At 39.9% G+C, this 13,160-nt stretch overlaps 1 protein-coding gene across 7 annotated transcripts in view; it reads left to right on the top strand.

The window, feature by feature from the left end:
* The window catches only part of LOC138197262 (leucine-rich repeat and fibronectin type III domain-containing protein 1-like protein), a 175,006-nt gene that overhangs the window by 85,386 nt on the left and 76,460 nt on the right, over positions 1–13,160 (top strand). For all 7 annotated transcript variants that reach the window (XM_069147961.1, XM_069147962.1, XM_069147957.1 and 4 more), the window contains one exon: positions 12,421–12,637. In XM_069147961.1, the coding sequence (XP_069004062.1) occupies positions 12,445–12,637 (193 nt within the window). In that variant the 5' untranslated portion in view covers positions 12,421–12,444. The remainder of the gene's footprint in view (positions 1–12,420; positions 12,638–13,160) is intronic.

The raw sequence follows: 13,160 nt of genomic DNA, 5'->3' as shown, positions 1-13,160 counted from the left end.
TAGGTAATAGGTCTCTGCCAATTCAAATCCTATGCAAAGTCAATGTATTATCGAAATCTATATTCAACCATTTAATAGCAAAGCCGAGCAGTGCTAAAATTGGATAAAATCCAACATGGTTACAGTTCCAATTTGAATAATGCCTGTGACTCATTTACACCTATCTTAACCTGGGTTTAGTCATGAGTCACTGCACTGACCTACATAGGAAATGTGTATATTCACAAGTGCATATAATGAAACAAGTCAGTGGGGTTGTTGCTGAAGTAAGTGTGATGGTTTGAAGGCAGCAGGGTGAGAAAAGGTTAAATAGTTATTAGGTATAAAGGGTTAGGATTAAATTGCAAACTGAGTGTGTAAATAGGTTCAGTTTCCTCTTATATCAATCAAAACATTGAGGATAAAATCTTAAAATGTCAAAGAACCTTTTAGAAAATCTAAACAATTTAAAGGGAAGGACCTCTGCGTGCTCTTTGAATGATATAACACAGCACTGATTGTAAGGTTATTGCTGAGGCAGCTGCTGCCCTGGCAAGGAGAAGAACCAGCACACATTTTTCCCACTGATTTCAGAGGGTGAACAGCACAGCTCATTGGCTATAATAATAGTTATCCCTAAAGAGAGAGTGTCTCATCTCTCATTCTCCTCTATAGCAAGGTCAGGGTCAGCTACAGAACAGCACCACTGCAGCCAACAGGGATTCAGTTTCTGTCTTTGGTAAGGCAGATCCTTGTGTGAAGAGGGGTTGTACCCCTGTCCTCCAGCTGAAGACTGGTCTAATTGTGTGACATCTGACAGTGTTTATCGTAAAGATCAAACGAGGCTTATCAAAGATTTACTATGGTGGGTTTCTCAGGAGCACAGAATAGTTTAGTTCAACCTGTTCCGAGAGTTTCACACAAAAAATACTTAAGGCAACACAAATAGTTACTTCACATCTTGCGGGGAAAAAAATATAAAAAAAATATTTTATTAAGATCTAAAATACCCATTATTACTTCAAATTTAGCAAGCTCTTAGTTGTGGGGTAACCTACATTTTAAACATACGAGTAACCTACATTTTAAACCCACCTGGTCGCGCTCTTGACCTGATTCCCTTTTCTTGGTCTTGGACAGTGACGTTCTGCCCTTACGAAACACAAGTGTCACTTGAAACACCCGCCAAGCTCATCACTTCAGTGCCGTCGATTTTCTGAAGCATTTCAATCGTCATAACTTGTAATGTAACTAGGAATTCTTACTTACAAAGGTTATAACTTCCCCACAATCAATGCGAATCACAGGAAGGCATTACGTTTATGTGCAACAGGAGCAGTCTCAGGACTATTTGATTCCCCTTTCGTATAGTCAGTTATTACACTGATTTACTGCAGTTTTTCCTGCAGTGGTCTAGAAGTTGCTGACCTCACATACTCACTTCATGTTTAAAACATATAGTTTATTTTAATCCCGTTGAGTATTTGAAGTACTTTTTATTAAGGCTTTGAAAAGACTCCGACACAATTCCCATAGACGTGAGCTTTGGCATGATGAAAAAGCAACCACGCTTTCAAGCATGTGATGAGGGACACTGGGAAGAGTTTATATGCAGTTTGGGGGGTTTTGCCAACTGATGAGAAAAAAAGTTAAAAGCTGAGTAATGGTGGAATGGAACATTAGTTTAATTTATGCACTTATTAAAAGCATCACAATATAACCGGAAATATTAAAGCAATGTGTATCTTGGAGAAAGATAAACTGTGGACTAGTACACTGTTACTGCACTCTTAATGGAACACCGGAGCTGTCTCTCTCGCTCTCTCCCCCACATTCACCCTCTCTGACGGCAACACTACAGATTCATTACTTGCGAGATCTCCAGACCAATCTTGCACTTTCTCGCAGCCCCCATACACGCACTCACACTACACCCCCACAACCATAACTAACACACACACACACACACACACACACACACACACACACTCTTCCCACCTCCTCGCTGTTACCATCTATGTGTCATTGGCTGTTGCTAAGTTACAGGCCCCCACCAAGTATTTTTGCAGCCAATAAAAGCTTTGCTTTCACCACTGGTTTTGACAAGATACCTCATTTTGTAGAAGCACTTTGTTTTTGCTTTATCTTTGTGTCTTTCTATCACTGTGCAGTGCCACGGTTTTAGCCTGAACTTCATTCACTCGTTTCCACGTCTTTCCATGTTTTAATTTCAGCTTTCCGCTATCAATCTTTCTCACTTTTCACATTGGCTCAATAATAATGGGGTACCATTACTGATGAAGGGAGACAAGGTAATACAAAGAGGCTTGGACGATGATGAGGTGTAGTTTTGGTTCAGTGACAGTTGACTTATAGTTGATGTGAAAGTGGAAACTGTATTTGTTTCACCATTAATCACTTCTGCATTATACACATATCAAGCTGCAACACAGCACAGTACACTTATAGCTCCATGTATGGCTGCATACTTTATGCTCACAAACACACAGGCATGCACTTACTTAAACTAACACGCAGACATGCCCTGTCTAATTCGAGTGAACTTTTGAGTGTGTGTGTGTGTGTGTGTGTGTGTGTGTGTGTGTGTGTGTGTGCGCGCATGTGTGTCCCATGTATTTCTGCAGAGTCTGCCCTAGCGAGAACACAGGGTTATTAACGACCTCGAAAGCAGCAGTATCCATCTGCTGCCTTCACACACAAACATACTGTACACACAGTCACATGCAGACACACACACACACACACACACACACACACACACACACACACACACACACACACACAATTTATTATCGTGCACACAAAAACAAAGACACATAAGCAAGCACGTGTGGAGAGCAGCATGTGAGCACCTATAGCCACATTCTTCTAAAAGACCGTAGCACACACACAAGATTTATGTCTCCATACACAAACATGCATTTACGTGCATATTCAAGAAGATACATGTAAAAAGTATTCAGTGAGCACATGATGTGGGTACGTGTTCATGCGTGAGCACACATACGGTGCGTTATACACACAAGATGCTCTTCAGTGGTTCAGCGAGAAAAGCTGACAGGGTAATCCATCTCCATTGCAAGGTGCACGGTACTCTGGGAAAGCAGGCTGGACACAGGGTCCAGAAATATACATGCACACACTAACACACACAAGCAACACACATACACACATACTGTGTGCACACCCACACCCACACACACTCGTACAGACATGGATAAATTGGAGTCAGTGAGAGCAATGGATTACTTCCAAATATGATCTAATGAATGATTATTTTTATGGCTACAGCGTCTGATATATTGTGTATTTCATGCAAATTTGAAAAGCAGGTCATTTGTGTTACTGTTGAAGGGTTATTGTTTTATGATTTTAAAAGCTTTAACATTTCTGTTGTATTCTAAGTGTTTCTTTATCATTCTTTTTTGATTGTGGGGATTGTATCCAGTGTCAGGGAGGCTACTGTTGAAATGTAATAGATTACAGTCAAACAAAAAAACACATTTAAAACAACTTTTTTAAGTTGGGGCAATTAAGTGGAAAATTGCAAAATAACTAAATGTAAACTGAGCAGTGTAAACCTCACAACAGTAGTCAACACTGATCACTGTCAAACTGGTATTTCAAGTTCTTAACTTGAATTAAAATTGTAATGTTTGGATTTTAAAGCACAAACACCAAAATAAATCACAAGTATGCAGATGACAACAGTCCCAGCTGACAGCAAGTGCTGTTCTCTACTTGTTCACACTGGTTCCTTAATACATGTTTTAAAATATCTCTTAGTCTAATCTGACAACATGGCCAACTGCCTTGGTGTGGTTGGTCTAAGCAATATCCATTGATTTGATTGGCAGACAAGAGGCGGTGCAAATTCAAAGACAACCAATCAAAAGCAAGGCTCATAATTTGAGCATGTACACTTCCAAATGAATAAAGCCTGTCCAGGCATAGACAAATAAAACATACCTGCATAGCAAAAGATGCAAAGCAACAGAATAAATGTTACATTCAATGTTTAAGCTTTTTACTGGAAATAATATATTCAGATGTAACTGCTTTGTAATTACAAACATTTTGAATAGTAACTGTAATTTAATGACAACGTTTTCTCAATAACTGTAACAGATTAGCATTACATGTATTTTGCAATTTCATTAAATACTTGTGTTACATATAACTAGTGACTCCCCCACACTGATCGTCTCACAGCATACATTACAGGTTGTATTGGTGTCTTCACATCCTGCGTATATGTCTACTTCATCTAGTAAATAATTTGTATGTAACTGAGGAGCTACTTCAGTGTGAGTGAGACTTGCTGATAGTAGGATCAAAGGTTGCCAGTTCAAGTCAAAATTCATCACCACAGGTTGAATTTGATTCTTCATAAAGACAAAACGTTGCATAGCCAGGACTTAGGTGGAGGCGGGGCCGACATCATAAAGGGCCCCTTCAATGGGCAATGAAGAGAAGATTGAGATGAGATTTGCTTGCTCAGAGGTTACTATCATGACGGACTTTGTTTAGCTGGAGATAGCAACCTCGGTGGCAGGGTCTGTAATCATTTCTGGGACTTCAGAAATAATTTTGAAAAATAATCCTGTCAGACTGGGACATCAGCAGAGCATGTGAGTCAAGTCAGCAGCCAACTGAAAGGAGTAGGACATTTCTGGAAATGCATCCGCCTGCTTGGAGTTAGTGAGGTGAACTTGGTGGAGCAATTCCAGTCTGACAGTGTTAAAACTACATGTTTTAGACCAGTACACATTCTAGTCAGCTGTCCTCCTCTCTCTCACCTCATTATCTACTTACTCCTGCCATCAGTCCTCTCCCCTCACTGCTACACTTCCTTACTTCATACTGATACTTTCCATGTTCTAATGTGTGGGGTTTTCTGTGATGCTTTCTCTCCTGCTGACTTTTGCTCTACCTGATTTAATATCCCTCTAATAAGCATATTTATGTGTGTGTGTGTGTGTGTGTGTGTGTGTGTGTGTGTGTGTGTGTGTGTGTGTGTGTGTAGTGATTTGTGTTGTTAATTGATTCAAAAGGGACTTTAATAAAACTGCTTTTTGAAGTTCTCTTAGTTTAGTTCTTGCGGCTGCTAATCCATTTCAGTGTGTCCGTCACATTCTTGAGATGCTCGATATGTGGACGCTGTAAACATCATTGTTGTCTTTTGTTTCCCATTACTGCATTATGTATGGCTTGAAATAAAGGAGCTTTAGCTGGCTTAAGGGTACTTTGATCGCATCCTGTTCTCTCTGACTAGCATGGGCTTTATCAGAAGAAAAACAGTGAAGAAAAATAGACTGAGAACGGAGCACATGGGGCTGTTGTGACGGGGTCGATATGACCTGTGAAGAAGATTTGTGACCTTAGAAAATGAAATTATTATTTTGTTTTTTTCAGTATGTGTTACTAATTACCGCTTCCTTCAGAACTTTCCAGTAACACTGAACTCAAAACTCACAAAAGCAAGGCCACTTGTCAGAGTGTTTGAAGTGCTTTGGGAATCTCTTGCAATTATTATTTTTTTTTTACAAAGCTAATGACCATTCTCTAGTGAAGACCACAAATCCAATTTTTTTTTCAACACTTATAGCAATGTGGCATTCCAGTCTGCTGCAATATCTGGCCTAAACACATTGGAAAATACTCTGCCTGGGAGACGCTGATTGATTCACAAATGCAAAGTGGAGATCATACTGTCAAGCAAAACAAAGGGACTGTCAGTGTGTGTTTGTGCCTTACTTTGCAAAAAACATAAAAACATAAACATTTGTCACTGCTGGAGACATCGCCAGTGTTGTCCTGGCAGCTTTTACATGTAGAAAATGAATAGCAATCCAGAGCTCTTCATTGTAATTACCACAAATCGATGATGGATATATTTTGTCTGACTCACATATAAAAAAAACATTATACGTAATTGTAATGATATGACATTCAGAACAATGAAATGCTGTCTGTCGAGGGAAAAAATAAATCCAGAAATGCATTCAAAAAATATTTCAATGACACTTCTGCCAGTCATAGATGGTGGCGGTCTGGCATTTGGTGGGCGAATGCAATGTGTGGCCTGGTTTACCAGTGAAATTTGGCGGTTCTGCTCTGTTTTCCTCTCAATCCGGCAAACTAAGGAGCTTTGTCTAGACTAAGTCCCAATTCATTTCTTATGATTAAATTAAAATCAAGAAGATGCATAAATGCAGCATACCAAAGAGACTTTTTTTTTTCCATATTCTAATGCTTGGAGTTCTTTCGCTTATGATTGGAATGACATGGTCTGTCAGGCATCAGCGTGGTTTAAAATAATTTTGTAAACTGCGTCTTTGCACCGATGAAGCTGAAATTAAGAAAGAGGCACTGCCAGCTTACTCTCAACTTTGAGTTTTAAAAAAATCCGGTCACTCTTTTTTTTCACAACTCTATTTTTACTGGTGAGGTTCTATCCGAGTAGTTTTTTTCAACATTGCTTCCAGTGGAATTATAAGCATCTAGTGTGTGTCCAAGTTTGTTGAATTGCAGACCGCTTACATATTTAACAGATGAACCTTGTATAGAATGCCTGTTCTCTGCACGTTCCTACAAGTACGATTTAACTCATTTTAGTTCCACATGATCATCAATGAGTTTACCAATGAACCATAGTCGAGAGCGTTCATGTCACTTCTAAAGGCTATTTTTCACTGAAACCAGCTGCATCGCGTCCTGACAGGGTCACCGGAGCTGATCACTGCCATTCCAGACTATGTTTCACATTCCACCAGATGCACTGCTGCGCGTCAGCAGAAGAAGGTCGGTGCACCGCTTTGCTAAAAATACGTCTATTTTTTACAGAAGTCGAACGGACATTGCGTCAAGCTGCATAGAGCAGATCAGTCTTAACTTTGTAGGCTACAGCAAAGCGGCAGCCAACAGTGATGTCACCCATTGGTTTGTGAACGGCTATTATGAAGCCTCGAGTTTGGATCTTTGCCATCTTGCTAGTCCCGAGCGGTTTGGAGCAGGAAGTGACCATATTTGGACAAGCTGGGGGGAAGTTAGCGGTGGATCTGACTCAATCTGATTAGAAACCCGGCGATACTACATCCCGCCCACTATTAGTTGTAACCTGACTGCTCCACAGGCATGTCAATCAAACAGACACACCACCAAAAACTGATTTTTGAAGGTTATTTTCAAATTAGTAACGGGATCATTTTCAGATGGACTGCCAGAAAACTAATAAGAAGAAATGACTTTAGCTATCAAAACCGAAATAACTAGTACAGAATTGGTTTTTACTTCATGAATTTCATGAGACTAGCTGAATGGGAGTCTAAGTAGCCGGAGGCTTTTTGCAGCCAACCTGGTATTGCAGTTTAATGCACTTCTGCATCGGCCTCATTTTTAGACCTGGAAGCTACGTTTACTTTTATATACAGTCAATGGCTACAGCACAAAGTAGGAAACAACATCATTAAACACAAAACAGATAAATAAGAAACCGTTTAACAACATTTACCTGCTACGACCACAACAATCAAGGAAAAATAACCAAATCAGGATGTCTGAAAAGCCCCTGGTAGAAGCCGTGTAGAGGACAGACCTGTACCCTGTGGCAAACTGGAGTGAAATCATGCAGAGCACAAAGCATAAAAGATTCCAAAAACGAATGGGCAAATTGTAACCTTTTAATTTATGCTGGACAATGTTGGAAATCTGACTCTAACGGAATTCTCTGAACTTGTGGTGAAACTTTTGGGACCGGACTGTCCAGCTCAACCTGCATCGAAGTTTTTACAGAGCCGTTTTAGTGCATTAAATTGTAATTCAAATTACTGCCAACAACTATAATAGCCCAGTCTAACTGTTAACAAGGGCAGACTGTTATTAGCGCTCCATATAGTTAAACAAGCATGGCAGTGAGTAATTGTGGGTGAGTAACACTATCATCCTCAGTGAATTACACAGAAAAACCCAAACGTTCATAATTCAATGGCTTAAAAAAAACACCCACAGCCAAGATGAGTGGAAAAACCAAGTGAGGTGTGTCTAAATGTTTAAAATAGAACAGTTATTACTCTGCAGTCATACTGTACACATGCAAGCCAGATCAGTGGGTTAACTAAGTGAAGGATGTATTCATTTAAAATCATAGTTGCTACCAATCTGTGCAAAATAAACGCATTAAAGACACATTACAGCAAGGCCATCGTAAAACTGAGTGTGACAAGGTGAGGGATGAATGATGGAGGCAGCAAGGAGCATGGGGAGCCAAAAAAAAAAGGAATGGAGAAAGGGTGGGGGCTGCGAGATAGATGATCATGATAGAAGCAAGGGAGTGAAAATGAAAGCAACATTAGGCCGGGTGTTATTTCCTACCGGAAACATGCTTTATAAATAAAGAGGAGAAGAGCTAAGAAGCAAACAGGAGGGCAGAAGCAACAACAAAAACATGGCGTTTTTGATAGAGATAGATAGAGAAGAAAAATACTTTGTTATGTGAAATTATGGCCTGTAGAGTGACAACATAAGAATCGAAATATCGCAAGGGCCGAACATTTTTCTAAGTACTAAAGCGCTAGCAAATTACATTACATAGTTTATGTGGCATGTGATGTATTCACATGGGCTTAAAATAAGGATAATGGATGAAGTTAAGGGGGGAAAAGAGAGGGAAAACTATGAGTAGGAGGGTGAATGAAAAATGTGAATTGCGTGTTGCATGAGGGGAAAGACATAGGGAGGTGGGGCAGAGGGAATAATCAAAAGTAATGGAAAGAAATATTTTGAATGGCATAAAAAACACAGAGGGAGTAAAATGGGAAAGGCTGACAGGAGAACTGATGTGTCTGTGAAAATATAATTTACTGTTATTTCTGTTCTGTGTTTTACATTGTAGGAGGATGGAGTACATGAGCTATCAAATTACAGCATATCTATTTTTACCAGGCTCATGAGACTGCATGCACTTTCATTTTTTTGTTTTGTATATACTTGGCAGATTTGCTTTACTGGATAACACACAGGGAAATCTAACAACGAGAGAAAAGCATGTAGCACCACTGGGTATTTTTAATCTTGTAATGTTGTAGCACATTGTCAGCTCTTGATGAGAATGTTCTGTCAAGGTGTTCAGGAGTATCAAGAAGGGGAGCAGGATAGAGAGGTAGTACACAGGCCCCCTGCTGAATAAAAGTCCAATGCTATTGATTCGCCTGTTTGTCAAAGTGGTAAGACTAATGCCCTGCTGCCCACCGATACACTCACATATCACGTTAGTTTTGAGTCATCTGTTGTGTTCGAAGGAGGAACTTGTTCGATATTTAGCTGGCTGCTTAAGGTGCACTTTAATCTTTGATGACTTCTGTGACACTTTGAGTCCCATACTGTTTCACAGCAGATGGCAGAAATACAACTCAAAATGCAAAAAGAGGGTGACTCGTCCTCTCTGTGTAATGAGATTGAAATAAATTCATGTAATCCAGGCAAATTAATTTGCCCTAATGTACAATGTGTTTATCAGAAGCTAGGTTCAGTTAATGTAAGCAGGCACTAAAGCACAGTTTTTTAAAGCTTTGCCGGCATTTTGATGATGCTCTCATGTTAAAACTATTAGTTATTTAACATGACACGTTATAATTATTTTGTAAACTGACAAACAAATGTAAACTGTTCATGATCCCCAAAAATAAATCTACAATAATAGGACTTACGACTATGAAATGTCAGCTATGAGCAGTCATGATTTTGTTCTACCATAAAAAGAAGTAGGCCGGTGTTGTTGGGAACAGATACTGAGTGAGGAAGAGATGCTCTTCTTGGGGTTTAAGTGGGGTAAACTGGGAAGACAAATGTCCTCAATTTCTGATGAAACAGTGACACCTCCTGTGTCCTGAGCTTGTCACCACCTCAGCCGTATATTTGCACTGCCAATCCTAAAAATGTAGCCTGGAAAAACACAGAATTAACAGAACAGTTTTAAGTGGATAAGAGGAGAGAAGTATATTTATTGCTACTGCTTAAGATTTAATTACGGTAAGCACAGTGAATCACAAAGTGTATAACTGTGTTTGACAAGGTGTGTCACTGAAAGTTTGCAGAGAACACGTACCTGCAGTTTTAAAATGGCAGAATTGGGAGTTAGAGAGCTTCGAATAGTCTTCATTCAGCATTGCTATTGTGGATGACAGATGGGAACAACCATAGTACGGAAACAAACCTTTACTTTGCCTTGGTGATAATAATGCCCATAACTACGGTGCACTGTTCCCAACTGGTGAAGGCTGTCGACGTGGACATTATACATCAAGTAGTTCCGACTCAGCAATCTGATTGGTCAACTGAACATTTGGAACGTGCTCAAATCATCATGACATCCCACCCTGCTCATCACTAGAAAATATCCCTCCGCCTCCTCAATGGGAATATATTTTTGGAATTGAATTTCATACAACACTTACTATAATGTTGTCGATTAAATGTGACCCGTTAGGTGAAATCGGGTCTCTTCTGATCATTTTTTTTGTCACTCCGAGCACCCGTACCATAATACTGCAGATAGTCAGGCACAGAAAATCCTCGTGGCGGCTAGCTTGACCGGTTTGGTTTTAACACATAACGCGATGCCAAACTCTTAAAAATACGAGTCCATTCATATCTTTTTTTTCAGCGGATTTCTTACTTACAACAACATTGAGCGACCTGAGCAGTTTAGTGTTTCTATGTGCCGTATTTATTCAGTTTGAGACTAGAAATCCTCTCCGTTGCTCGGTCGTTGCTGGGGGGGTTGGACTACCTCCTCGGGTGGTAAACATTGCGTACATTACATCCCCTTCTAATGATGGGACTGATTGTTTCCCCAGTTGTTAATCACACCCCATATGTTGCCATGGAAACGGAGATCACACTAACAAAAACGTTTCTATTTTGAGAGCGAACTGCCCCATGATATGAATCCATTTTGATTACATATTTTAATTATATGGTTACTTGCTGTATACTCGCAATATCGCACTTAATGGTGCAAGCACCTCGGTCCTGACCAAATCACTGTTGTGCCAATGATCACGTTAAAGTACACCCTCATGTGTAATATTGCTTAAATAACACTTCGCCCCTACGTTACAGAAATACCCAAAGCTAAATATCAGGAACAGGCATGCTCAGTGTGTGTGCTAAAACCTCCCAACTCAACATTGCACCTGCACAAGGATAGAGCCCTTAATGAGCCCACAGCATTGTGTGACTTAGTCAGCTTCGACAAGTGCAATGATCTACATCTCACTTTTTTTCTCAGCTTTAATCTTTTTTTTTGTTGTTTTTTATGAGCTTTTTTTTTTTTCGTTCAAGAACATTTTGTTCATTAGCAGTTTGGCTCTACAATAACACATTTAAGCCTAACGTGAAAACCAGCATTATATCATATACCCATACAAATATTCCATATTATTATTATTATTATATTCCATATTTTTGTGTCTCGAACGGATGTCACTTTATTTAATGGGACACATACCTAACCTTATAGACCAGAGGTCTTCGACAGGGGGTCTGCGGCGGTACCGCAGGGGGTCCGTGAAATTTTTGGTTGATTAGACAATTTTTCTTGTTTTCCACCAATTTGTTTTCCACAAATTTAAATGTCTTTAAATACACATTAACATGAATCTGACACATTGTCGCGAATGGATAAATGGAGGAAGAAGATGTTATCTTTCAGTCAGAAATGCACACATTCAGCGACACACAGGAGCTCTCTCAAGCTGGGCACCGGTTCACTCACAGGGCGAGACCAGCCTGGACCTGTTCCTCCAAGCCTGCTGCACTCATATGATATAGTAATTTAGTTTAATGTAAAACACAATTTTATACAATACATATAGTAAGGGGTCCCTGCTCCATCTGTTTATCAGTTTGGAGGTCCTTGGCCTGAAAAACGTTGAAGACCCCTGTTATAGACATTGCTTTTAGCTTGCGCTTGTGAAATGAAAAAGTTACCCCTTTATTCTGCCAGGCATGGCAGATGTGGCTCAGCATGAACAATGCGTAACTACAAGACCACACAGGTTCTGTCATTACAAATCCCTTTTCTGCTTAGTAAATTTGGCTTATCAAGTACAATATATTAGTTTTAGATTGGGTGACATTCATCCAATTTTATACTAAGACTGAGGTCATGCGGTTTAATAAGTACTACTACCTATTGGCGGTATTTTAACAAGCTACGCATCCCGCAGTTTAACAGCTTGTCAATAGCCCTTCATAATTATTTTCCTGAACAAAGACATTGAGCCCCTGTTCAAACAGCATGTCGTCTGTTTGAGGTCAGAGCTTCACCCTGGTTTGCCACTTCCTGACAGCCTTTTCTCCAGTGACACCGTTTTTGTATCCACTGTAGCTCACGGTTCCTTTCTGTCTGTCTTCCAGTTGCCCTGTTCCCAGTGGAGGATAATGGAACGGCTGTGGTTCTCTTTGCTGTTGCTGGCAGCAGCATGCAGGGGACAGCCGTGTCCAAAACGCTGTATGTGCCAGAGCCTTTCCCCGTCGCTCGCTATCCTCTGCTCCAAGACGGGCCTGCTGTTTGTTCCCGCCGCCATTGATCGACGCACCGTGGAGCTACGGCTTCAAGAGAACTTCATCACAGGTAACCAACCGATCACCCAGGCTGCCCTGTGTTGCATTTAATGTAATATCCGTCTGAAATTCAAAATGACGCATCTGACTAGCCATCTTTTGCAAAGGGTATGCTTGGATTGGTTGTTTACATGGGAACAAACTCAATTGCGAGTTACTAATTGGCAGCATATTTACTCTTTCTCAGATCACTTGATTGTAACTGAACAGTTTGTTACCAGTGAATACAAATGTTGGCTTAAGTCACAATCGTTTTTTGTTTTTTTGTTCTCTGACTGACAAAGAGTAATATTTCTCATAAGCCTGCATATTTATTTTTTACTTTAATACGTTTTTTGTTTTGTGATTCAGGCTGGCAAATCTCATTCATGATTCATCGCCTTCTTATATCAAAGAGTTCTGTTTGTTACTTTGAAACCCTTACCTTTAAGAACTGTTGTGAAATGTTGCTTTATCCTTTTATTTTAATCTGGATTCCCATTAGCTCTCTATTTCATAGTTCACCAAAACAAAAGAAGCACATAGAAGCTAAA

Source organism: Embiotoca jacksoni, unplaced genomic scaffold (genome assembly GCF_022577435.1).
Source record: "Embiotoca jacksoni isolate LCO1_2020_lvr unplaced genomic scaffold, fEmbJac1.0.p SCAF_14, whole genome shotgun sequence".
NCBI classification, from domain to species: Eukaryota; Metazoa; Chordata; class Actinopteri; family Embiotocidae; genus Embiotoca; species Embiotoca jacksoni.
Note: the sequence above shows the minus strand (reverse complement) of the source record. Positions and strands in the feature narration are given on the sequence as shown.